The following is a 26,281-nucleotide window of genomic DNA, read 5'->3' as shown; positions in this document are numbered from 1 at the left end:
AAGATGGGGTGGGGGTTGGATGAATTCAGCTATAGCAACACAGATTTTAGGTGGTAAAAGGAAATAGCATTAAATGGTAGTGAATCTCATAGAAAACTATTTTTAAAATTCTCCTACAATTCCAAGCCAAAGTCTTGATTTAGCACTGATTTGTCTTTTTACCTCCATAACACTTGCTAATTATCTCTTTAATACAGAAAAAAATTCAGACACAGAGCCTTGGCTGACAATAGTATCTAGCAAGTATTTATGATTGTTTTGTTTTTAATGCAATTTTAATAATTGCTATGTTCTATTAACAGCAACATTGGCTTTTTGCTTATGGTGGTGTTACAATGTTTCCCTTAGGAAGGGAGAATGAGGAGTGGTTACTTCATGGGCACTGGGTATTTTTATGGCATGATGAGAAAGTTTTGAAACTAGAGAAAGCTGGTGGTTGCACAACACTGAGAACACACTAAACACCACAAAATTACATATTTTAAAATGAAAAAATAAAAATAAAATGGTTGTATGTTATGTGCATTTTATCTCAATTTAAAAAGTATTTATAATTGTAAAATAAAAAAACCCACAGCAAGTATCATCATCAATGGGGAAAAGCTGAAAGCCTTCCCTTTGAGATCAGGAACACGACAAGGATGTCCACTCTCACCACCGTTGTTCAACATAGTACTAGAAGTCCTAGCAACAGCAATCAGACAACCAAAAAAAAAAAAAGGTATTCAAATTGGCAAAGAAGATGTCAAACTCTTTCTCTTCACAGATGACAAGATACTTTACATGGAAAACCTAAAAGACTCCACCCTCAAACTACTAAAACTCATACAGCAATTCAGTACTGTGACAGGATACAAAATCAATGCACAGAAATCAGGTGCTTTCTTATATACTAACAAAGAAAATATAGAAAGGGAAATCAGAGAAGCGATTCCATTTACTATAGTACCAAGAACCAGAAGATACCTGGGAATAAACCTAACCAAAGAGGTAAAAGATCTGTACTCGAGGAACTACAGAACACTCATGAAAGAAACTGAAGAAGACACAAAAAGATGAAAGAGCATTCCCTGCTCCTGGATCGGAAGAATAAATATTGTTAAATTGTGTACGCTGCCCAGAGCAACCTATACTTTCAATGCCATACCAATCAAAATACCAACAGCATTTTTGAAAGTGCTGGAACAAACAATCCTAAAATTTGTATGGAACCAGAAGAGACCCAGAATCGCCAAGGAAATGTTGAAAAAGAGAAACAAAGCTGGGGGCATCACGTTGCCTGATTTCAAGCTTTACTACAAAGCTGTACTACTACAGCATGGTACTGGCACAAAAACAGACACACACAGACCAGTGGAACAGAGTAGAGAGCCCAGATATGGACACTCAACTCTATGGTCAAATAATTTTCAACTAAGCAGGAAAAAATATACATTGGAAAAAAGACAGTCTCTTCAATACGTGGTGCTGGAAAAATTGGACAGCCATATGTAGAAGAATGAAACTCGACCATTCTCTTACACCATACACAAAGATAATCTCAAAATGGATAAAAGACCTCAATGTGAGGCAGGAATCTATCAAAATCCTAGAGGAGAACACAGGCAGTAACTTCTTTACCATCAGCCACAGCCACTTCTTTCAAGACATGTCCCCAAACGCAAAGGAAACAAAAGTGAAACTGAAATTTTGGGACTTCATCAAGATCAAAAGCTCCTGCACAGCAAAGGAAACAGTCAACGAAAGAGGCAACCAACGGAATGGGAGAAGATATTCACAAATGACACTACAGACAAAGGGCTGATATCCAAGATCTATAAAGAACTCCTCAAACTCAACACACACAAAACAGATAATCACGTCAAAAAATGGGCAGAAGACATGAACAGACACTTCTCCAAAGAAGACATAAAAATGGCTAACAGACACATGAAAAAATGTTCATCATCATTAGCCATCAGGGAGATTCAAATCAAAACCACATTGAGATACCACCTTCCACCAGGTAGAATGGCCAAAATCAACAAGACAGTAAACAACATGTGTTGGAGAGGATGTGGAGAAAGGGGAACCCTCTTATACTGTTGGTGGGAATGCAAGTTGGTGCAGCCACTTTGGAAAACAGTGTGGAGATTCCTTAAGAAATTAAAAATAGAGCTACCCTATAACCCTGCAACTGCACTACTGGGTATTTACCCTAAAGATACAGATGTAGTGAAAAGAAGGGCCGTGTATACCCCAATGTTCATAGCAGCAATGGACACAATTGCCAAACTGTGGAAAAATCAGTGTTGTTTTTTTTTTTTAACATTTTATTTATTTGACAGAGAGAGACACAGCAAGAGAGGGAACACAAGCAGAGGGGGTGGGAGAGAGAGAACCAGGCTCCCCACCGAGCAGGGAGCCCGATGCGGGGCTCGATCCCAGGACCGTAGGATCATGACCTGAGCCAAAGGCAGATACCCGACAACTGAGCCACCCAGGGGCCCCAAAAATCAGTGTTTTAAAATTAAGTAGTTAACGAGATAGCGTAGAGGGATGGGAAAAGTTATGGGAATAGTACGCAAACAAATGAAGTTTGAGAAACACACTTAACTAATGAAACTGGACTGGATGAGTATGGTTGGGATTTCTGGGGGTAAACCACAGGAATCTCAAAGGTAGAGTTCTGGACAAACTAATTTTGGTAGCTTTTCAAGATACCAGCAACCTAGTACAGTCTAACGACTAGTGATTTCTGGTAGCATAGCAGATGTCCTGAAGGACTGAGGCAAAAATCCTAAGGCAGAGAAAGCATCTACTGCATCCATCCACCTCCTGTTCTAAATCTCAGCATCTCCCCTTCCTCTCTCTCACCATTTGAAGGGACAGCTGTGTTCATGATGCCTGCTGGTCACTCAGTGCCCCAAGCCATTTCTTCTTCATCATCAATCAGAGCTTCTGTTTTTGCAGTTTTGTGTGTGTGTGTGTGTGTGTGTGTGTGTGTGTGTGTGTGTGCTTTAAGATTTTATTTATTTATTTGTCAGAGAGAGAGAGCATAAGCAGGGAGACCAGGCAGAGGGAGAAGCAGGCTCCCCGTTGAGCAGGGAACCCGATATAGGACTTGAACCCAGGACCCTGTGATCATGACCTGAGTGGAAGGCAGACACTTAAGCAACTGAGCCATCCAGGTGACCCACAGAACTTTGGTTTTTTAAATGCAGGTTTTAATTGTATCCTGAAAGGATCGATAACCACAAGGTCACTGTAAAGATCAAATTATATCTGGGACATGCTTCAGAGGTATTTTGTAAACTCTGGATTCTAACTCATTAGTGGTTCATAAAATCAATTTAACAAATTATTACAAGTACAATGAAATAAAGTGAAATGAAAACAATTGGGAGTGCACTGTACATTGCAAGATCAGGAACTGTTTTGGTAAACTTCTATTTAAATTGCACGGGTGTGTATATGTATGTGTGGGTGTGTGTCAGTCTGCGCAAAGATACTTGTCGAGTCACTCACAATGAAAATGTAACTTATTGTGGGCAAAAAGAAAGTAGTTTTACAAAACAAGTAAGTGCTTTCTCTCTGTGTTGTATGATCAGATTGAGACCATAAGAACTGTTTTTTGGAATAAAACAGGGTTATTATAGGATATACACAGCAATTGGTGACTTCACCACCTACCTCGTGAGGATCAGTGTTATCCACCCAAAGTAAAACTTTTACAGCAAAAAGTAAACATTTTTATCAGACAGCTGTGAGAATAACGCTTTATATAATTATAAATAAGTTGGGGCAATAACTTTAAAGATACTTCTGAATTAAGACTGGATCCTTACATTACTTTGTAGAAGAGAGTTAAAAGACACAAACACTCTGATACGGAACAAAACCGGTAAATATGTTAAATATTCCAAAGTGTTGAGAGTTACCAGAATCTGGAAATGCCCTGTAATTTGGGTATCATACATAAAAATAAGTTTCTGAGTTCTATGAAATATGGTAAATAATATGGCTTGTATAATTAGTAGAAGAAGGATATTTTTAAAAAACAAAACAAAAACACAGAACAGGGACGTTCACTGTTAACACCAAGAGTTTTAGAGCTTAAGCCATTACTGGTTATGTCCCTTCTCCAGTTGCAACGAATCAACGAGTAGATTAAAAGAGAATGCACACAGCCCAGAGAACGCTTTCACATTTTTGGCTCAGACATTACTTTCTGTATATAAAATCCCCACTAGTGGCTCTATTGAGTGAACATTTAACATTTACTATGTTGTTTATAATGATTAAAACAGTAATGTTTGGCCTCTTCAGCTTACAAAATAAATCATAGATGTCTTGAAGCTGAGGAACATAGCTCAGGAAATATCCCTCCTAGAGAGGAATCCCTTATATAGGCTTTCTAGAGGCTATAGTCACCCTGCAGAGATCCACCATTTTAAATGACATAACAGCCCTATCTAGACAACTGCAAAGGAATTTACTCATGCTACAGAAGATGCAAAAACTCTTTTTTTTTTTTTTTTAAGATTCAGGGATTATTGTACGTATCTGACTTTTTTTTTTTTTTTTAGATTTTATTTATTTATTTGACAGACAGAGATCTCAAGTAGGCAGAGAGACAGGCAGAGAGAGAGGAGGAAGCAGGCTCCCTGCTGAGCAGAGCCCGACGTGGAGCTTGATCCCAGGACCTGGGATCATGACCTGAGCTGAAGGCAGAGACTTAACTCACTGAGCCACCCAGGCACCGCAGTATCTGACTCTTGATATCAGCTCAAGTCATGATCTCAGGGTCCTGAGACTGAGTCTCACATAGGGCTCCACACTGGGCATGGGGCCTGCTTAAGATTCTCTCTTTTCCTCTCCTTCTGCTCCCCCCACCCCCACTCATGCTCGCTAGCTCTCTCTAGGAAGGAAGGAAGGAAGGAAGGAAATAGAATTAGGAAGCATTTACTCCACATTACCAAATAATGTAAGATAATCCTAAAAGTAAAACAAACTATTTAAAATTACCTAAAATAATACAACATCAAAACAGATTTTCATGTAATCCAAATTCTCAACCCCAAACAGGCTACTTACTATTAAAAAATCAGACAGCATGGGGCACCTGGGTGGCTCAGTGGGTTAAGCCTCTGCCTTTGGCTCAGGTCATGATCCCAGGGTCCTGGGATCGAGCCCTGCATGGGGCTCTCTGCTCAGCAGGGAGCCTGCTTCCCTTTCTCTCTCTCTCTGCCTGTCTCTCTGCCTACTTATGATCTCTGTCTATCAAATAAATAAATAAAATCTTTTAAAAAATCAGAAAGAATGAAAAGTAATGATCCCAAAGATACAGATGATAGTAAAAAGAAGGGCCACATGCACCCCAACATTCACAGCAGCAACATCCACAATCGCCAAACTGTGGAAGGAACTGAGATGCCCTTCAATGGACGAATGGATAAAGAAGATGTGGTCCGTATATACGATGGAATATGACTCAGCCGTCAAAAAGCATGAATACCCACCATTTGCATCGACATGGCTGATCAAATGTGTGGGTTTTTTTTAAAGATTTTATTTATCTATTTGACAGAGATCACAAGCAGGCAGAGAGGCAGGCAGAGAGAGCGGGGAAAGCAGGCTCCCCGCTGAGCAGAGAGCCCGATGTGGGGCTCCATCCCAAGACCCCAGGATCACAACCCGAGCCGAAGGCAGGGCCTTAACCCACCCAGCCACCCAGGCGCCCCTGATCAAATGTGTTTTATGGAGTCATTTCTCAAATTAAACGCTCTATTATTATACCAGTTGTTAAATAACAAAAATTCAACCGAGGAAACTTTAAAAATGTAATTGGCTTTATTAATCAATGCATGAAATGGGCAGCATCCCTTCTAGCAAGTAGAGGGGAGCTCCACAGGGCTACAGAAAAGAAAGGGTTTTTAAAGATAGAGAGGGGGTGGACAAAAGGAAATTATTAGCAAAGAATCCACTATTTTAGGCAAAGTTGCCCTCTTAAGAGTAACAGGAAGGGTCTCTCAGTAATTTTCCTAGTGCTGACCAGAAAATTCCCTGTTATAAAGCTTATAATATAAAGGTTATATTCCTGGAGGGTTGAAACTAGAGATGGGTTAGGTATTATGTGTTGGTTTACTGACTTGGGGCCTTAACCTAAGTGATACCATTTTAGGCCTGTGGTTTTCTTTATAACACAGTGCACAACTCTTTAAAAAGGCATAATTCAAAATGCTGTGAAAAAATTACCTTTACATTAAATTTTACCCATTTGTCAATCTAGCTTCAAAAAAAGTCTCCAAAATCCAAACATTACCTCTACCACTACCACCCTGGTCCAAGAAATTACCTGGAAATCTGCAACAGCCAGTCCCCAGTCACCTTACTTCTACCTTTTGCCCCTTACAGCTATTCTCCATGCTAAGTGGCATGGAGTTTAGGGTTTCCAAAGGGGATGTGGGGTGGTGGTGGTGAGAATGGGTGAAATAGATGGAGGGGATTAATAGGTACAAACTTCCAGTTATAAAATAAACAACTGTCACAGAGGTGAAAAATACAGCACAGGAAATATACTCAATAACATTGTCTGGTGACAGATGGTAACTACACTTATCATGGTGAGTGTTTAGTAATGTATAGAACTGTCGGGTGTTATATGTAACTAATGAATCATTGAACACTACATCAAACACTAATGATGTAGTATACAGTGGCTAACTGAATATAATAAAAAAAAAAACCCACCTGCCGAATCATTATGTTGTACACCTGAAAATAATATAACACAGTACGTTAATGATACTTCAATTAAAAAAAAAAAAGTGGCCAGAGTGATTCTTTTAAGAATACGACTTGGATCAAGTCATTCTTCTAGAATCCGTCTAATGGCTTCCTATTATCCTAGAAGAATATTCAAACTCCTCTGAGGCCCTTTGACCTGACCAGCCTCCCACCCCAACCTTTTCCCAAGTCTCATTCACTCTTTCCTAGGAAGGAAGGTAGTACATTAATCTGACCTGTGCTTGTGGTAAAAAGTAACTGACAGCACTTGGCTTAGTTCTTCCCTTTTCCTTCTTTGGTGTAAACTGACCTTAAGGAGTAATTTTCCTCCCCTTTCCCATGCCCAAAGTCTTCCTGAGGCATACCTAGCCAGGTTCAGTGTTGGACGGGACTTGGGTGGCCAATACTGTCCAATGCTAGGAGTTAGACAGCAGGCATTTCTGGCTGTTATCCTCCATCTGTGGCAAAGGCGGATTTGGGGCTTCATCTATCACGCTTTGGTGATTAGTCTTATTTATTTCTTTGCTTAGAACTCATGTAGGGAAGAGGGGTGCTAAATTATTAGGGCTACTAAAATACCCAACTCACTGAAACAAACACATGCAGGGCTCACACACCTTACATGTGAGTACAGAAGAGAATCTAGAAATGCTTATCTCTGGGTGGAGTAGTTATATATAACTCATGTTTTTCATATGCTTTTCTATTTCAAGTATTTTTACAAATAACTGTAGGTTACTTTATAATCAGAAAAAATAGCCCAAATTAACCTTCTTTGGGAACCATTACATAGGGGAAAGGTTGGCACCAGGTTTTCAGAGGAAATCATAAGCTACGTGTTGGATACATGTCTAATGAAACTCGAAACAGAGTTACATAAGAACTGTCTCTAATCACGACTACATGCCCTACAGATAAACAAGTATTACTTCTTTACAGGTATTTTATAATTACTTTAACATTTTGACTAAATTCAAGTCACCAAACAGTGACAAAACGTATTATCATTCTCTTGAATCTGTATAGCCCCTGTGGTCTATTCATTCAGTGTAAAGAAAATGTAAGATTATACTAACTGCTTACTTACAATGTTTATACATTTGACTCCATAACAGCAGCTCTTAATCACATTTTTTTAAAGATTTTATTTATTTATTTGAGAGAGACAGAGAGAATGATCATGAGCACATGAGCAGGGGTGGGGAGGGTAGAGGTAGAGGGACAAGCAGACTCCCTGCTGAGCAGGGAGCCGGAGATCTCGATCCCAGGACCCCAAGATTGTGACCTGAGCCCATGATACACTCAAGCAACAGAGACACCCGGGCACCCCTCTTATTCACGTATTTTACACTGGGGGTTTCGGCTAACCAATTTCCATTTTTTTCTGTTCTAATGATCAATACACATCCACAGATATTCATAGAAGTTTCTACTACCACATTTAGGAGAAAATTCTAATTCTTCCAGTTTTACTTATAAGGTAAATTGCTTTAAGAATATTTATAGTCTAGGGGCGCCTGGGTGGCTCAGTGGGTTAAGCCGCTGCCTTCGGCTCAGGTCATGATCCCAGGTCCTGGGTTCGAGCCCCACATCGGGCTTTCTGCTCAGCAGGGAGCCTGCTTCCTCCTCTCTCTCTGCCTGCTTCTCTGCTTACTTGTGATTTCTCTCTGTCAAATAAATAAATAAAATCTTTAAAAAAAAAAAAGAATATTTATAGTCTTATAAGAAAAATACTTATCTTAATTCAATTATAATTTTTCTTCTGGCTTCCCTGGGCAACTTTGATCAGTATATGATCATCTAAACCTAAGAATTTTTTCACACATTATTTTCATGTGTTATATTTTCTTCTTTCTGTGTGTTAATACTGCATCAAGGCAGTGCATAAGTTCGGCCTTTTTCAAGATGCTGTGCAAAATTAGAATATGAAAGCAAGGATGTTTGGAAAATCTAAATATTGAGGGTATAGGTAAATTAAGCCCTTGAAATTTAATTCAGCAACTACTTATTAAATCCCTCCTACATGTGTTCCATACCCAGTGGATCCAAAGTTAAAGAAGAAAGGGGAAAAAAAAACCCTGTCTCCAAAGAGCATGTAACAATGACCTGTAAACTTTTTTGTCCTTAGCCAATTTTTTTTTAAGGTTTTATTTATTTATTTGAGAGAGAGAGAGAAAGAGCACAAGCAGGGGGAGTGGCAGAGGGAGAAGCAGGCTCCCCACAAAGCAGGGAGCCAGATGTAGGGCTCAATCCCAGGACCCTGGAATCATGACCTGAGTGGAAGGCAGACACTTAACCGACTGAGCCACCCAGGCGCCCCTGTCCTTAGCCAATTTAAATAGGGAAGAAGATTACCTGCTTTATCTCTTCCTTCATTCCAGTGGCAAGAGAATTCAGGGTTTAAAGTTCCACTGCAGGAGCAGTTTTGAAAAGTTTATGACCCATTTTAATAATATGTCACTTTTTAAACAGCTTTATCAAAATACAACTTAATACCATAAAATTTACCCATTGTCATTGTATGATTCAATGCTTTTTAGTAAATTTGCGGAGCTGTGCAACCATCACCATACTCTAGCTTTAGAATCTCTCCACCAGCACCACTCCGTTGTGACCCATGCAGTACTGCCGCATAGTGATTAAGAGCACAGGTCCTAGTGCAGACTGCGGGGCTGTATGATTTGACCAGCCTCCAGCAAGCCAGTAAACCTTTCTCTGCTGGGTTTCAGTTTTCTCATCTAAAAATGTGGCTAATTGTAGCACCTCATAGTACAGTTCTGAGTGTCACATGAATTAACACAGCTATACTCAGAACAGTGGTTGGCACAAGGTATCCAGTAATTATTAGCTATTATTAATATCATGTGCTTTGGGGTGCCTGGGTGGCTCAGTGGGTTAAAGCCTCTGCTTTTGGCTCAGGTCATGATCCCAGGGTCCTGGGATAGAGCCCTGCATCAGGCTTTCTGCCCAGCAGGGAGCCTGCTTCCCCTTCTCTCCCTGCCTGCTGCTCTGCCTGCTTGTGATCTCTCTCTCTCTGTCAAATAAATACATAAAATCTTTAAAAAATATATCATATGCTTTAAAAATGTATTTTCTGGAAAAAATAGACTGAAAATACTTTCAACACAAATAAACATCACTCCATACTGACGGCTGAAACAACTTGTAACAACACATTTATTTGATAATTAAAAAGCCTGATTAACAGTAATCAAAAAATTAAAAACAAGAATAATGGTAACTGAAAACAAAACCACCTCAAGATAAAACCTATGATGATCGGATAGCATCCATGCACTGACTCAACAAATATTTAGGGGGAGTACATACTAAATGTCATGTCATGCTCTTTTTAGGGATGGGAAAATAGCAAATAAGACAAAGTCCCTGACCCTACGAAGCTTTTGTTAGGAGGAGACAAACCAAATGAGCAGACAACTGAAAAATAAAACAAAATAATTATCCAGTGGTAAATGTTCTAAGGACAATAGTATACTTTAGGCAATGAGACAGAGATACAGGGTCAGGGAGAACAAGGGCACTACTCTAGACGGAAATCAAGCCTTGCTCTAGAACTAGCCTTCTTAGTGCATATTCTCTACTATTACACTGCTTTGTGGTTCTTTGAGATGACATTTTGCCAGAGGTCAGAATGAGAAATTAGCTGCCAGAGCCAAAGCAATAAACCATGACAAAGGCCTACAAGCACCAAGGGTAACAAGTACAAAGGCTCCACAGCGGGACAAGGCTTAGAAGTATTTGAGGAATGGAAAGCGGCCAGCTAATCTGGAGTTTAATGAGCATAAAGAAGGTAAGATGGGACGCCTGGATGGTTCAGTCAGTTGAGTTTCCGACACTTGATTTGGGTTTAGGTCATGATCTCAGGGTCCTGAGCTGGAGCCTCGTGTCAGACTCCCTGCTCAGTGGGAAGTCTGCTTTTCTCCCTCTCTTCCTGCCCCTCCCCCTGTTTGCACATGCTCTCTCTTCTCTCTCTCTCTCTCACTCTCAAATAAATAAATAAGTCTTATGGAAGAAGAAGAGGAAGAAGAAGAAGAAGAAGGGGAAGGAAAAGGAGGAGGAGGAGGATGGCAGGTGAGGTTGAAGAGAGAGGCAGACACTAAATTCTTGTACCATTTCACTATTTCAATCACCCCCTTCCCTATCCAACTGCTTGCAGTAACATTAGGTCACTAATGGACATTTCTGGGGGAATCCACCATCACCATGGGCCAAACTGAGGCAAAGCATTCTTCACTTATTAAAATGATGAGATTTTAAAGTAGAAAATTATTTCTTAAAAAACATTCAACAGGGCTTACAGTCCTGGACAAATAATCTTCTGGCCCACCGTTCAGGAGCAGCCTGCAGGGAACAGCATCTGATCTGGCTTCCAAAGAATGAAATCACCACCCGCAGTCGGGGGCTCGCAGGAGAAGCACACAGGGCAGAGCGGTCAGTTTTGAGAAAGGCAGCAAGGCAGAAGAGGATGATCAAGAGGGAACAAAGTATAATTAAGTCTGATTTTCTTAAGAAGTTTTTCTATTTATGGAGAAAGTCGTGGGAGATATTCAAAGGCTGGTTAAAGATAAACTGAGAGGCTGTAGGTGTCAGTCAGAGGAAATATGAACTATATTCAGTATGTGGTGAGCACTGAAGCGGTGTGCGTTGCATTTAATGAGATTTAAACTGGAACTGGGTATACCAGAGGGAATGGGCAGAGAAAGGTGAGGATACCCAGAAACACAGGCTGGAGATGATGCAAGTCTGAAGTAGAAGGAAGGCAAAGAAGGTGAAACGGAGGGGGCGGATGTGAGGGCCACTAAAACAGAATTTATAAGACTGACACTGGTTATAGGAAAGGGAAATTAAAAAAAAAAACGGAAAAGAAAAGGGAAATTAGTAGGAGAAGAAGTTGTTTCAAAGAGTAATACTGTCAATAAGGAGAAGAAAGACTGAAAAAAGAGGAAAAAGGAGAAAAAGCTGAATTTGGTGCTTGGAAAGTCTTATATTTTATTCTTCAAAATACTCAGATTACATAATATCTTATGATGCGTCCTCAAAATATCAATTTTCCAGCTTCTCCAGGGCATTTGAAAGCACACTGCTTCGGGTCACTATTTTGTTCATTGTGGTAGGTGCCAAGCACCCAGAATAGGGCTTGGACCAGAGAAGATGTTCAATAATTTCTGTGGAATCAATGATGTGATCTTTCTGCCTCCCTTCCATCTATCCGCCCCTCTTGCTCTTTGCTTTCTTCTCTACTGACCCAAGAACCCACACTGAACAACTACCTTACCAACATACTTAATTACATGCCCCATTATCCTTCTGTTACATGTTTCTTCTGCTTCTCTCTCTGAGATTTCTTAGTATCTTCTCTATAAGCCTGGTGCCCGGGAAGTTCATGACCCATAGCTTAACGGGAGTCTTTTTCATTCACTGTAGTGAGTATTCGATGAGGCCTTCCTATCCGGAAAATTATGGTTTTTTCAGTTCTGATTTTTTTTTTTTTTTTTTGAGAGGGAAGAGTAACTAATTCTTATCTAATTCCGTCCACCCTCTTCTAAATTTTCTTTTTCTAGACTTTTCAAGTCAAAATTGACCCTTTTAAAAGACTATCATTCTCAGTGTTTTATTCTCCTTTCTAGTAGATTTCTCTGGCTCTATCTTTCAACACTCCTATGGATGTCCAACCCCTAGTATCATCCATTTACTTTCCAAGAGCTCCTGCTTGAACTCTAAGTGTCCAAAAATTTTTTGTAGTATTCTGCTTAGTTTCTTGGTTGTAATATTTTCTCTTTTCTCTCTGGAATATGAATTATAGGATTTTTTTTCTTCAAATTTTCTTCTCTTTTCTACATTGCCTCTCTCCCCACTCTGAGTTAGTCTGTTTGCTTTAATCTCTGTCTTTCATATTAAAAGATTTCCTCAAATGTCTGGTAACCCTCGTCTGTCCATTCATATATAAGAGTAAGGTGCTAAAAAGCTGATTAGAAACACTATGTCAGGCTAGACAGTAAATATTTCAGGCTTTAAAGGCCATAGAGTCTGTTGCAACTCTGCTGCTGCAAAGCCAAAACCACCCCAGGCAATATGACAATGAATGAGCGAGGCTGCTCTGATAAAATTTTATGACTATGAAATCTGAAGTCACGTAATTTTCATGTCATGAAATATTGTTCACATTTTGATTTTTTTAAAAGATTTTATTTGTTCATTCTTTGAAAGAGACACAGTGAGAAGAGGGAACACAAGTAGGGGGAGTGCGAGAGGGAGGAGCAGGGAGCCCGGATGCAGGGCTCGATCCCAGGACGCCGATCCCAGGACATTGGATTCATGACCTGAGCCCAAGGTAGACACTTAATGACTGAGCCACCCAAGTGCCCCAATACTTTGACTTTTTTAAATGTTGTGTATCATTGAAGTATGCAGAATAATGCCCCCCAAAGATTTCCACATCTTAGTTCCTTAAATCTGTGAATAAGTTATTTTACACGGCAAAAGGGGAATTAAGGTTTCAGACTGAATTAATATTGAGAAAATTGATCTTAAAATAGGGAGACGATTCCAGATTACTGAGTTGATCCAATGTAATCACAAGGGTCTTTAAAAGTGAAAGAGGGAAACAGAAGAGAAGGTCACCATGTTGTGATGTGAAAGGCCTCCACTCACTGTTGTTGGCCTTGAAGATGGAGGAAAGGGGCCATGAGCCAAGGAATGTGGGTGACTCTTACTAGCTGGAAAAGGCAAGAAAACAGATGTTCTCCTGAAGCCTCCAGAAAGGAACACAGCCCTTAACTACCTTACTTTTGGTGCAGTAAGACCTCTAACCCACAAAAATGTAAAATAATAAATTTGTGTTTTAAATCACTAAGTTTGCGATAATTTATTACATGAGACAACGATACAACCATTTAAAAATGTAAATGCCCTTCTGAGTTTTCAGGCCATAGGAAACCAGATGGTGGGCTATATTGGGCACACGGGCTGTATTTTGCTAAGCTGTGGTACTGGCCCTTGAACCACCTGCCTGAGACGAAATCTCAATTCTGTCACTTACTGACTGTAATCTTTGATAGGCAACTCAACCTCTTTGTGTCTTATCTCTCCCTTTGCAAAGTGATGATAGTAATAGTACTTGCATCACAGGAATGCGATAAGGATTAAATGAAATATTACACATCAAGTGTTTAAAATACCACCTACCCCACAGGAAACACCAGTAATTGTTATTATAGTAACAATGGGGAGGGGGGGAGAAACACACCTCCACATAAGGATATTCCCCTTATCGCAGCTTTACCTGGAATACAGTCTCTAACACCCAACAGTAATTCTTTGGTGTTCTGTCAGGGTGAGGGAAGAAGAGGGAAGAACAGTGATATGGTTGCACATGACAGAGAAGGGACCCAAAGGATAAGTCGGTTGGACTTTTACTGGCTGCTCCCACCACTGCTAAGGTTCCGCTTTTCTCTCCTTGGCTAAGTCAGTTACCATTCCTGCATCTGGTTTCCAGCTTCCCAAAGTGCCTTGAGTTCTCTTTTCTGCTGTCATCTCCCCTCTAATTCTCTTCATCCATGCTCTTAAAAATGCCCTTTCTGTCATTTTAGTGGTGTTTCAGGAGAGAGCCGAGTGGAATGTGTTTAATTTACCCTACTTAACTGAAAGTCTTAAAATGCAATTGCTCTATTATTCCTGACCTCAAAAACCAAGGACAATAATCACTTATATTTAAAAGAAAAATCTTTTAACCTAACCTTTTCTCATTTAAAAAATGTTGTTTCCAACAGTATACAACATTTCCTAAAAGCATTATAAGTAAAACTTTAAAGCTTTCATTAAAATAATTGACAAATTAGAACTTAACTTCAGGGCCTGCAAGTAATTTTGTGCAAGTCTGATGATTATTTGTGTTGTGAGACAATGACACACTTTTTTTGAAAAGTAAACTTCGAAAAATATGCCTGTTAAAAACACTACAGAACAATCTGTATGTCACATGTTTTCTCCCAAGTGTTTATTTAAAAAGGTAATTACAGTTCATACATCTACTCAGGCACACTAGCCGGTGGGTACATAACATTCTCATTAATTGATGGTGACTGTATTTTTATACATTGAATGACAGCTGTAACAGGGATCTACATTCTCATCTTTCTAAGCCACACCTTCAGTCACCAAGAAATCTGGGAAATTCATGACACGTTCACAGTCAGAGTTCAACAGCATCCTGAGATCCAACCACTCTACAAAAACTGTAAGCTGATTAGAAGCTAAAGAGGAAAAGGAGAAAGAAGACCGAGAGTTACCAAGAAACTGTTACGTGCAAGTCCCATTCTGGGTACTTTTAATATATTACCTAACATATTCCTCAAAATAATCTGATGAGATGGTGATCATGCCCTCATTTCCTGAATCAGGAAAACGATGTATAGAATGCTCAGGAAAAATATACTATATATATATAGTTAATTATACATAATTATATATGTAATTAATATATATACTATATATGTTATATATATGTGTGTATATATATGTCCAAAGAATGTGCTATGTGTTTTTATATAAACAGAAGAAATCGTTAAATACTCATGAGACCATACAACGCTGGAATATTTTAAAAGTCAGAAATTAGGCTTGAGAGCCATGAAAATAGTTTTTAAAAATCTACCTATGTTAATACAGATTGTATATTCATACATATACATATACATTCATACATATACATATACTATATATACATATATATATATTGTATTTTATATATATCTATATATAAAATACAAGGCACAGCAGATAGTCTCCAATAGTGAGGAATGATTTCTGTGAGACTTCAAGCAACTTAAAGGTACCCAGGGACTCAAGTACCACCCCTCCCACAAAACATTCTTTTTATTCTGCTTTATTTTCCTTGTGGTAGTTGCCATTATCTGAAATTAGCTTGATGGCAATTTTAAAAGAAAAGATTCAAAACATTTTGAGAAATAACAATCTCAAAAGAACCTTTCAATGTGACTCCTTTAACACAGAATAGCCCTTGTTATGTTGGTTAGTAAAATAATAGCATTATTAGTCTGTAATCCCAACTGATTCCCTTGGTTATCTAAATTCCATACCTCTGAGAGGTCCTGACTATGCATATACCCTGACCCTCTAAGCCTTCCTTAACTCTTCCATATTCTGGACACTCATCAGGTAGCATCTGGTTATAAATTATCTTACAGATTATTCTCCTTTTTACAAACTACCTAATGAGTTTAAATTTCTTTTGTTTCATTCTCAGTGAGGTGGTAGGTGTTCCAAAATACCAGGTGAAATGCTCCTAATATAGACAGCTAACTAGCTAGCTAGGTACAGATACAGAGATATGGAGAAAAGTACAGAAAAATACATCCCAGATAATTTACAAGCATTTAGGGGTAGAGACAGAATAATGAGAACAAAGAAGTTAATAAAAATAAATAAATTCTTTGAAAAATCTCTTTCACATGTGTAATATTATGATCCTATTTAAATAAAGAAATTAGAGGTCTACCTATTCACTTACAAGTAAAAAAAGCAAACTGCAAATTCTCTCTATATATAAAAACAAAACCTTTTAAGTCACGTTTATACAAAAATAAAGGGAAAGGTGAAAAAGGACATAAATCAACCTAAGCTCAACATGGGTTACCTGACAGTGACTGAAGACATTTAAAGATCTGTAGTGCACTAGATCTAAGCTACTCCTGGTAACTTTATTTCCCACAGTCTCTCTCCTTTATACCTGTTCTCTTACACACTGGGGCTTCATTTGCCCAGAAACTTATCTCCCAACGTCATTACTAGTTCCTGCCCAAGCCCTTCTCTAATCCATACCAACCACTCTCTAGGGCAGCTGATAGTAAGGGCGCTGATCAGCCACTGAGCTGAAGAAATGCATCTCTGTAAAATCTCTTAGGCTTGAAGTTTTCCTGATAGGGGGCTGCAGTATGTGGTCATTTTCCCAAAAGGCACAGCCCCAGAATTTGGGCAGGCAATGCAGGCAAAAGGAGAAGTAAGAGGCAATCAGGTGGCAAGTGAATCAAGCTACTGCTGACAGTCCTCTACTGCCAAATGGAACAACTTTGGATACTATTCCCTCCTATCACCTGTGTCTAGGGAAGGCAAAAATAAATAAATAAATAGGAATGGTCCCCATTTTCCTGCCAAAATCTTAGTTTATAAATACTGATTGCAAGACAAGCAAATACAGAATGTTCTTTTAGTAAAGGGTCTAGCATATCATAGATTCTTAACAGACATTCAAGAACAGCAACACTGCTTTGAAAAAATATGTCCAAATAATGTGCTATGTGTTTTTATATGAACAGAAGAAACCGTTAGATACTCATGAGACCATACAACGCTGGAATATTTTAAAAGTCAGAAATTAGGCTTGAGAGCCATGAAAATAGTTTTTAAAAATCTACCTATGTTAATACAGATTGTATATTCATACATTATTAAGGATATACCCAAAATTACGTCAGTCTATTTCTCCCCTATCTCTTCTCTATCTCTATTTCATTGTGGTTTCATAGAAATAGAAGTTTTTTTTTATGTTGCCATTTTTAAATGTCTTCCCAGAAACAAACTGACAACCTTATTTTGCTACCCTTGCAGAATACATTCATTCATTCCTTCATTTAACAAATCATTGTTGAAGATCTACCGTAGATTAGGTACTGTTCTTTGCTCTGGGAATCCAACAGGGAGTGAAATAGACAATAATCCTTTCTCTATGGAGCCAATATCCTACTGGAGGCAAACAGCCAATAAACAAGTATGGAAGATATACAGTGGAGTATGTAAGATGCTGATCAGTACGACAGAAGAAAATAAGAGGGGATAGAAGAGTGCCACTGGTGGGGAGAAGGCTGAAATTTTTTGTAGGGTGGAGTCAGGGAGACCTTGCCGAGAAGAGAAAATGTGAGCAAAGGACTCAAAGAGGTGAGGGGGAAAAGCCACGCGAGCACATAGGAGGAGCATGGTGCGGGCTGAGTGGGCCTCTGCACACATGGAACCTGAGTCAGAGCGCACGCTGTTACCTCCCCATGTCACCTCCCACTGCTCTGCACCTCCCTCACCTTACTCCAACCACACATGGGCTTTCTTGCCACTGCTCGGATATACGCTGGTGAATGGGGGCTGAGGGACCAAGGAGGCACTACAGACCTGTAGAAGCTCCTCTGAAAAGCTCTTCCCTCAAACGGACAGACGGGCCATCATCCATGACTTCTGAAAGGGATGTTGGGCAAACAAACACTCCTCTTGAGCAGCACTTTCCAACAGAACTCTCTGCAGTGACGGGAATGCTCTTGATCTGTGCTGTTCAGTAAGTAGCACATAACTAGACACATGTGGCTACTTGGCACTTGAAAAGTGCCACGTGACTAAGGAACTGAAATTTTAATTGCAAATTTTAATTTATTTAAATTGAAAGAGTCAAATGTGGCTAGTGGTGACAATACTGGCCAACGTAATTCTAGAGCAGAGGTAGGTCTTGAGAACACAGGAATTTATCACTAATAGACACCTTACTTCTAAAAAAGAAATATTTCATTTAATTTGCTAAATTCTCTAATGAGAATTCTATGATTAAGTAGGGCAATTATGATAGTTTTACTTGTCACAAAACACACACATGTATTAATCACTATTTACCATCTAATTCTCTGGCTACTACACAGAAAAACGACCGCTATTAGGTTTTGTTTTGTTTTGTTTTTTTTAATCTCAGCTTTAGTGTTTCCCTGCAGATAATTTATTATTGCTGAAGTAATAGTAAGAAATTTGGTAAAATTCTGTCCTTAAATCCAGCTGTATTTCCTGCTAGCAAGTTTTTCTTCTCTATTTGATTTGTCTTTAGGTGACAGATGTACATGCAAATGTAAAAATGTGAATAAAAATAAACAGGATGTTATGTAATATGCTATAACTTCATGTACTACTAAATTATAAGAAAACAGAACGAAGACTATAATTAGGAAAAATAGCTTAAAAGATGGCGGGGGGTAAATTGACATTTAAAAAGCTTTATTTTTTACAAAAATGGAAATAGAAGATACTCATTATCTTAGGAGATACGCAAAGCCAATCTTTAAAAACTATACTCAACTTTATAAGAATATATGGGTTCTAAGAGAGAGGCACACATATATGCACATACTAAGACACCACTACTAAAGCTACACAAAAAAAACTTCATGTCTTAGAATTTTTATGTTTAATCCAACAGCACCCAGAGACGATGAAAGCCAGTTACTAAAAAATTTATTGCTTGGTTAAAACTCAGTTTACAATTCAAAGGATTTTTAAGATCTCTGTGCTGTTATGAAGCTTTATAGGGTTTACAGTAGAGATGAAAACAGAAATAAAAAGATCTGACAAACAGAAAATGCCAAAGATATTTCCAGCATTACCAACATGGATTCTTTTTTCCCTATCATTACTTTTTACCTCACTCTAAGACAAATGATTTTAACCCATCAGCCTAAAAGACAACAATGTCTCCTAGGGTGTCTTTCAAAACGTAAATGTATGATGGGCAATTTTATTTGAAAGACTATTTTTATAATTTTTAAACTAGAACTAGAATATAAACTCCAAAGGGGAGGAGTTTTTTATAATCTGCAGTATTCCCAGTGTCTACAATAGTGCCTTATCATGTAGTAGAGTTACTTAATAAATTCTTTTTTTTTTAAAAGATTTTATTTATTTATTTGACAGACAGAGATCACAAGCAGGCAGAGAGAGAGGGGGAAGCAGGCTCCCCGCTGAGCAGAGAGCCTGATGCGGAGCTCGACCCCACGACCCTGGGACCATGACCGGAGCCAAAGGCAGAGCGGTTTTAACCCACTGAGCCACCCAGGCACCCCAATAAATTCTAACAAGTTACTAAATTAATCATTTTATCAGGATCTTTAATTAAAATAAAGATAAACAAATACTATTACTACATTAGTGTAGATTTTCATTTTAACATTGGTAAAATAGAATCATTCCACTTATAAAAAAATCTTGTTGTACCATCTCTACATAGAACAAAACTCTTTCTAAAGTTTATTGAATTCCCAGAATCCAAACACTTTCATATTCATTATTTCGCAGAATTGTTTACATAGAATTCTGTGATCCCTTCCAATTCAAAAATTTATTTATTCTAATAATGATCTAAAACTGTAAAAGGAAATCTGACACCCGAATATTCAAATGGAATGTCATGGAATGTCAAAACAAAATATTATTTAAATTACTACAAAAATAATTGCAAAACAACTGATGGACCATCCTATACATATGGTTTTCTTAAATCTTTTAAAGGGTATTTTCTAGTATTCTGCTTAGTCTTGTTTTACACTACTATCAAATCCTTCGCTTTCAAAATCAAGTACACTGAGACACCAAATAATAAAACTGCACTATGCTTTTTAAATTTTATACTAAAAGATCTACTCTATTTTAAAAACAAAATCTCATACACATTGGAAAATACTGAGTTGGAATGTTTGCTGAAATGCTGTTTACTGCAAACGTCCCAATGTTTTATCAACTAACACTGAAGTTTAAATTAGGGCTAAACTCAGGAAACTGACCTTCATAATATTTTAACATGATGTTTGTCTCGTCTTTATAAGGTGGTTTTCTTCTAAGAAAAGCGGACTTGAATGACCTAGACTTACAGTCAAATTTCGGTCCCAGATCTGTATGCTTCCATTCTGGCAGGCAGCTGCTATGAGGTTTCCATCTCTACTATATGTGCACGTGGTGGGAATTACTTTTTTACCCTGCATCGTCCGTGGCTTAAACACACTTCTTTGCTTCCTTGGATTTTCAACTTCCCATGTCCTCACAGTCCTAAAAACAATAAAGAGATTTTCATTTACAAAAAAGAAAGGAGTTTAAAATTCAGAAGAGCTCATAAAAACTGCTTCACCTCTTAAGCATATAAATCTAATAATTATTTTTAAAATAAAATGTGTACTGTAAAACATTCTCCACTTATAAATGAAGTTACTCACTGCAATAAAGTGAACCATCTGAATCATGCTGTCTTCAAATCAAACAGCAAGTAGCAAATTCTACTTCAAATCTATCAGCGTTGTAAGTTCTGACCCTCTATAACATTGGCCTCCAAACAACTCTGACTATACACTCTGATCAGTAAAACTGTTGAATATATACCTCCTATATACACACACTAATTTCTAAATTAATTACACGTGTTAATGCACTGTTATATAATACACACCAGAAAACACACTGAAAAAATAAGTCACAAAAGAATGATGTCCCTGTCTAGGGCACAGGCAAAGATTTCATGCCTCTGGGGGAGAAGCAGAAACAAAATTGTCTGCCCCTGAGTTTTCAACAAGTAACAAAAAACAGCAGGCTAGGACTGGGGGAGATACAGAGTACCCGCCTGCTCACATCACAGGCAAAGGAACACTGCCACTAAGGAAAGCTAAAACAAGATCCTTATGACCCAGGGTCAGGGAGAGGGGGAGCCATAAAATACAGAAAACCAAAGATGAGTTCAGCAAATTCTTGGCAGAAACTATCCAAGCCAAAGCACTATGGAACAACATCTTTAAAGTTCTGAAAGAAAAAAGAAAAAAAAAAGTCAATCTAATATTCTATAGGCAGCAAAAATATATTTCAAAAATAAGGTAAATACTTTTTCAGATGAATGAAAGCTGAGATAATTCATTTCCTTCAGACATGTACTAAAAGAAATGTTAAAGGAAGTTCTTCAAGAAGAACAAATACAATGCAAATGGAAATCTGAATCTACACAAAGAAATGAAGACTGCCAGAAATGGTAAAAATGAAGATAAATTTAAAAGACATTTTAGAAAATGTTTAAATCTCTTTGAAAGATAAATGGCTGAAGTAAAACAATGTATTATAAGATTTATAGCATACGTTCAAGTAAAATGTATGTCAACAATAGCACAAAGGTTAGGAGGAAGACACGGAAATATAGTTTTATACTATACTGGAAATGGTGGAATATTATTTGAAGAGAGATTCTGATGGAAATGAAATAAAAACAGGAAGGGATAATAAAGAAGAACTATGGGATAAACATAAACCAAAGAGCACAATGGTAGGTTTAATTCAGTCTCATAAGTCATTACATTTATTAGAAATCATCTAAAAACTCTAATTAAAAGGCAAAAATTGTCAGACTGGATTAGGTAAAAGCAAGATCCAGCTGATTACACAAAAATGGGGGCACCTAGGTGGCTCAGTCAGTTAAGCATCCAACTCTTGGTTTCCACTCAGGTCATGATCTCAGGGTCCTGGGATCGAGTCCCATGATGGGCTCCATGCTCAGTGCGGAGCTTGCTTGTCCCTCTCCCTCCACCTCTACCCCTATCCCCAGCTCATGTGCGTGCATACTTTCCCTCTCTCTAAAATAAATTAATTAAAAAAAAAAAAAGACAAAATAAAATAAAATATTTTTTAAATATACACAAATGTTTAAATATAAAGACTTAGATTAACAGTAAAAAGATGGGGGGGAAATGTGTCAGGTGAACATAATCAAAAGAAAGCTGGAGTAACCAACCATATTAATGTCTGCAAAGTGGACTTCAGAACAAGGAATAAAACTAAAGACAAAGAGCAAACTTACATAATGCTAAGGAGCCCATCAATCAAGAAGACATAACAATCTTAAATGCATATGCCACTAATAACAGAGGTTCAAAAGAGGAAAGCAAACTTAATAGAAATAAAATTAAATAAAGGAAACCCATATTTATATTTGTATACTTCAACACTCTTCTCTCAGTACTGATAGAACAAGTATCCCCCTCCCTGCCCACCTCCAAAATTAGTAAGGATACAGAAGACCTCAAAAACAAGGCCAAACAATTGAGCTAATTGACATTTATATAACACTTCACCCAACTACAACTGAATGTGCCTTCTTTTCAAGTACACACTGAACATACTCTGGGTCATAAAGCAAATATTAACACACTAAAAATGACCAAAATCACACAAAGCATGTACACTGTCAAAAAATAAGATTAATCAATAACAGAAATGTATCTGAAAATATATCTTTTCCAAAACATTAAGAAATTAAGAAATAGAATTCTAAATAATCCATAGGTCAAAGAAAAAAATCACAAAGCATAGCAGAAAAAACTCTGAATCCAATAAATATTAAAATATATACCAAAATTTATGGTATTCAGCTAAAAAAAACACAGAAGGAAAATACAGCATTAATTATATATAATAGGGAAAAAAAAGGCTGGAATCAACAACCTAAGATTCAACCTTAAGAAACTAGAAAAAAAAGGGGCACCTGGGTGGCTCAGTCAGTTAATAAGTGTCTGACTCTTGATTTCTGCTCAGGTCATGATCTCAGGGTCATGGGATCATGCCCTGCCCTGCACAGGGCATGGAGCCTACTTTAGATTCTCTCTCTCCCTCTCCTTCTGCCACTTCCCCAACTTGTGCAAGCTCTCTCTCTAACTCTCAAATAAATACATAAAATGTTTTTAAAAAGAAACTAGAAAAAAAGAGAGAAAATTCAATCTAAAGCAGGTAGAAGGAAGGAGATAATAAAAATGAGGATACAAATGAATAAAATAGAAAACAGAAAAACAACAGAGAAACCAAAAGCTGGTTCCTTAAGAAGATCAACAAAATTAATAAACCTCTAACTGGTTTGATGAAAAAAAGCAAAAATTGGAGACAATATCAAATATCAATATTTGAAATGGAAGATAGGATGACATCACCATAAAGCATAACAACATTAAAAGAATAAGGGAATTCCATGCATGAATTTCACCTAAATTTGATAATTTAGGTGAAATGGAGAAATGTCCTTAAAAGTCACTAACTACCAAAGTTCACTCAATAAGAAATAAATAACTGGAATATTCTTACATGATTAAGAGCCTGAATATATAGTTAAAAATCTTCCCATTAAGAAAAATCTAGATAGCTTCACTGTTGAATTCTACCAAACATTTAAGAAAGAAATAATACCAACTCTATACAAACTCTTCCAGAAAATAGAAGAGGAACACTTGCCATCACTCCTCATTGTATAAGGCCAGCACTACCCTGATGCCAAAACCAAAGTCACTACAAGAAAAGAAAACTATGTTTCCATATCCTAATAAACACAGAAACATAAGTCCTTAACAAAATATCAGTAAATTGTTCAACTTGCAGTGTATAAATATAATAATACACTATGGCTGAGAGTATTTAAACCAGGAATGAGGGGCAACTGGGTGGCTCAGTGAATTAAAGCCTCTGCCTTCGACTCAGGTCATGATCCCAGGGTCCTGGGATAGAGCCCCACATCGGGTTCTCTGCTCAGCAGGGAGCCTGCTTCCTCCTCTCTGCCTACTTGCGATCTCTGTCTGTCAAATAAATAAATAAAATCTTTAAAAAAAAAACAGGAATGAAAGAACTGAAAGGAATGAAAATTAATACATCACATCAACAGACAATAGAAGATATATGATCATCTCAATCCATGCAAAATAAACATTTAAAAAGAATCCAACATTGACTCATGATAAGAACTCTCCACATACTAGGAATAAGATGGAACTTCCTCAGCCTGTTTGAGGATATCTATGAAAAACTTACAAGTAATATACTTGTTAATGAAGAAAGGCTGAATGCTTTCCTCTTATGGTTAAGAACAAAGCAATGATACCAAACTCTCACCATGTCTTTATACTGGAGTAGCCATCCAGTGCAATAAGGCGAATAAAATTCAAAGCTTACAGACCAGAAGAAAAAATAAAACTGTCTTTATTAAGAGACGACATGTCTGGGGTGCCTGGGTGACTCAGTCAGTTGGGCATTTGACTCTTGGTTTCGACTCAGGTCATGATCTCAGGGCTGTGGGATGAGCCCCATGTTGGGCTCTGCACTCATTGCAGAGTCTGCTTGAGATTCTTGCCCCCTTTGTCTTCTCCTCCCCCAGCTCTCTCTCTAAATAAATAAATAAATAAATAAATAAAATCTTTTAAAAGAGAGAGACCATCTGATCATATATATATATATAGAAAAACCCAAGAATCTACAAAAATGCTACTAAAACTAACAGCGAATTTAGCGAGGTCACAGGATACAAGGTAAATAATCAATTTTATTTCCACAGACTAGCAACAATTGAATGTTGAAATTATGAAAATAATACCATTAATAATGATATGAGTAAACATGGAATCTCAAAAGATGTATAGTATCTGTACACTGACAACCATAAAATATTCCTGAGAGAAATGAAAGAAGACCTAAGTAGATGAGAAGATATACTGTATTCATGGGTTGGAAGAGTCAATACTGTTAAGATTACAATTCTCTCCTAATTAATCTTTAGATTCAACACAATTTCAATCCAAGATCCAGCAGGGGTTGTTTTTCATTTTGGGGTTTTTTTTTTTATAGAAACTGGGTAAGGTAATTCTAAAACTTACATGAAAATGTGAACAACTTGGACTGTCAATACAATTTTGAAAAAGAACAAAATTAGGGAATTCACTCTACCCAAGTCCCCATATTACCTTCTAACTCCCACACTATAACACCAATCACATAAGTTGTAATTACACATATTAACATCTACTCCTACAAAAAGAGCTACTTGAGAGCAAGGGCTCTCTTTCTCTCTTATCTTTGTATGCCTAGAGTCTGCACCATCTCTTTTTTTTTTTTTAATATTTTTTTTAATTTATTTATTTGACAGAGAGAGATCTCAAGCAGATGGAGAGGCAGGCAGAGTGAGAGAGAGAGAGAGAGAGAGGGAAGCAGGATCTCTGCCGAGCAGAGAACCCGATGCAGGACTCGATCCCAGGACCCTGAGATCATGACCTGAGCCGAAGGCAGCGGCTTAACCCACTGAGCCACCCAGGTGCCCTCTGCACCATCTCTTAAACCTAACAGGAACACAATACCTACTGGGTCTTCAACAAATGTTTGTCAAAGAATAAAAGAAATTCACTGCCTATCTAAGCATTTTAAAAATCAACTTAATTGAGGTATAACCAACATACACGAAATAAAATTGATTTTTAAATGTATAGATTTCAGATAGATTTCTCAGCAAGTATTTATGATTTTTTCCAAACGAGGGTTTGGGGATTTTTAAAATAACTTCTGCTTATTTTCCACCTAAGCTTTGTTTGAGAACTTAATCAATTGCTTAACATTACCAAACCCTAGTTTTAGGAGCTGTCAAACCCATGCCTGACATAAGATTGCACTGACTGCATTTTAGGAACTATTGGTTAGCAAAATGTAAGTTCAAGTAAGAGTTTAGAAAGAGTACACACAGAGACAATGGAAAGGCACCTTGGAATCCCAGGATTTAAAGCAACATAGTGGGGAGCCAGAAGATTTAATTTCAGAGTTATGAGATACTCTGACACTAGAGCTGTAAACCAACTCTGGAGTACCTATCTCTAGACTTCTCTTACTGAGTGATAGATAGATGACA

At 37.8% G+C, this 26,281-nt stretch overlaps 1 protein-coding gene across 2 annotated transcripts in view; it reads right to left on the bottom strand.

Annotated features, from left to right (window-relative positions):
* The window catches only part of WDR70 (WD repeat domain 70), a 308,541-nt gene that overhangs the window by 89,028 nt on the left and 193,232 nt on the right, over positions 1-26,281 (bottom strand). For both annotated transcript variants that reach the window (XM_047730059.1, XM_047730060.1), the window contains one exon: positions 20,475-20,649. In XM_047730059.1, the coding sequence (XP_047586015.1) occupies positions 20,475-20,649 (175 nt within the window). The remainder of the gene's footprint in view (positions 1-20,474; positions 20,650-26,281) is intronic.

The sequence above is a fragment of the Lutra lutra genome, chromosome 5 (genome assembly GCF_902655055.1).
Source record: "Lutra lutra chromosome 5, mLutLut1.2, whole genome shotgun sequence".
In the NCBI taxonomy this organism is placed as follows: domain Eukaryota; kingdom Metazoa; phylum Chordata; class Mammalia; order Carnivora; family Mustelidae; genus Lutra; species Lutra lutra.
The sequence above is the reverse complement of the archived record's forward strand: the minus strand, read 5'-3'. Positions and strand labels throughout refer to the sequence as shown.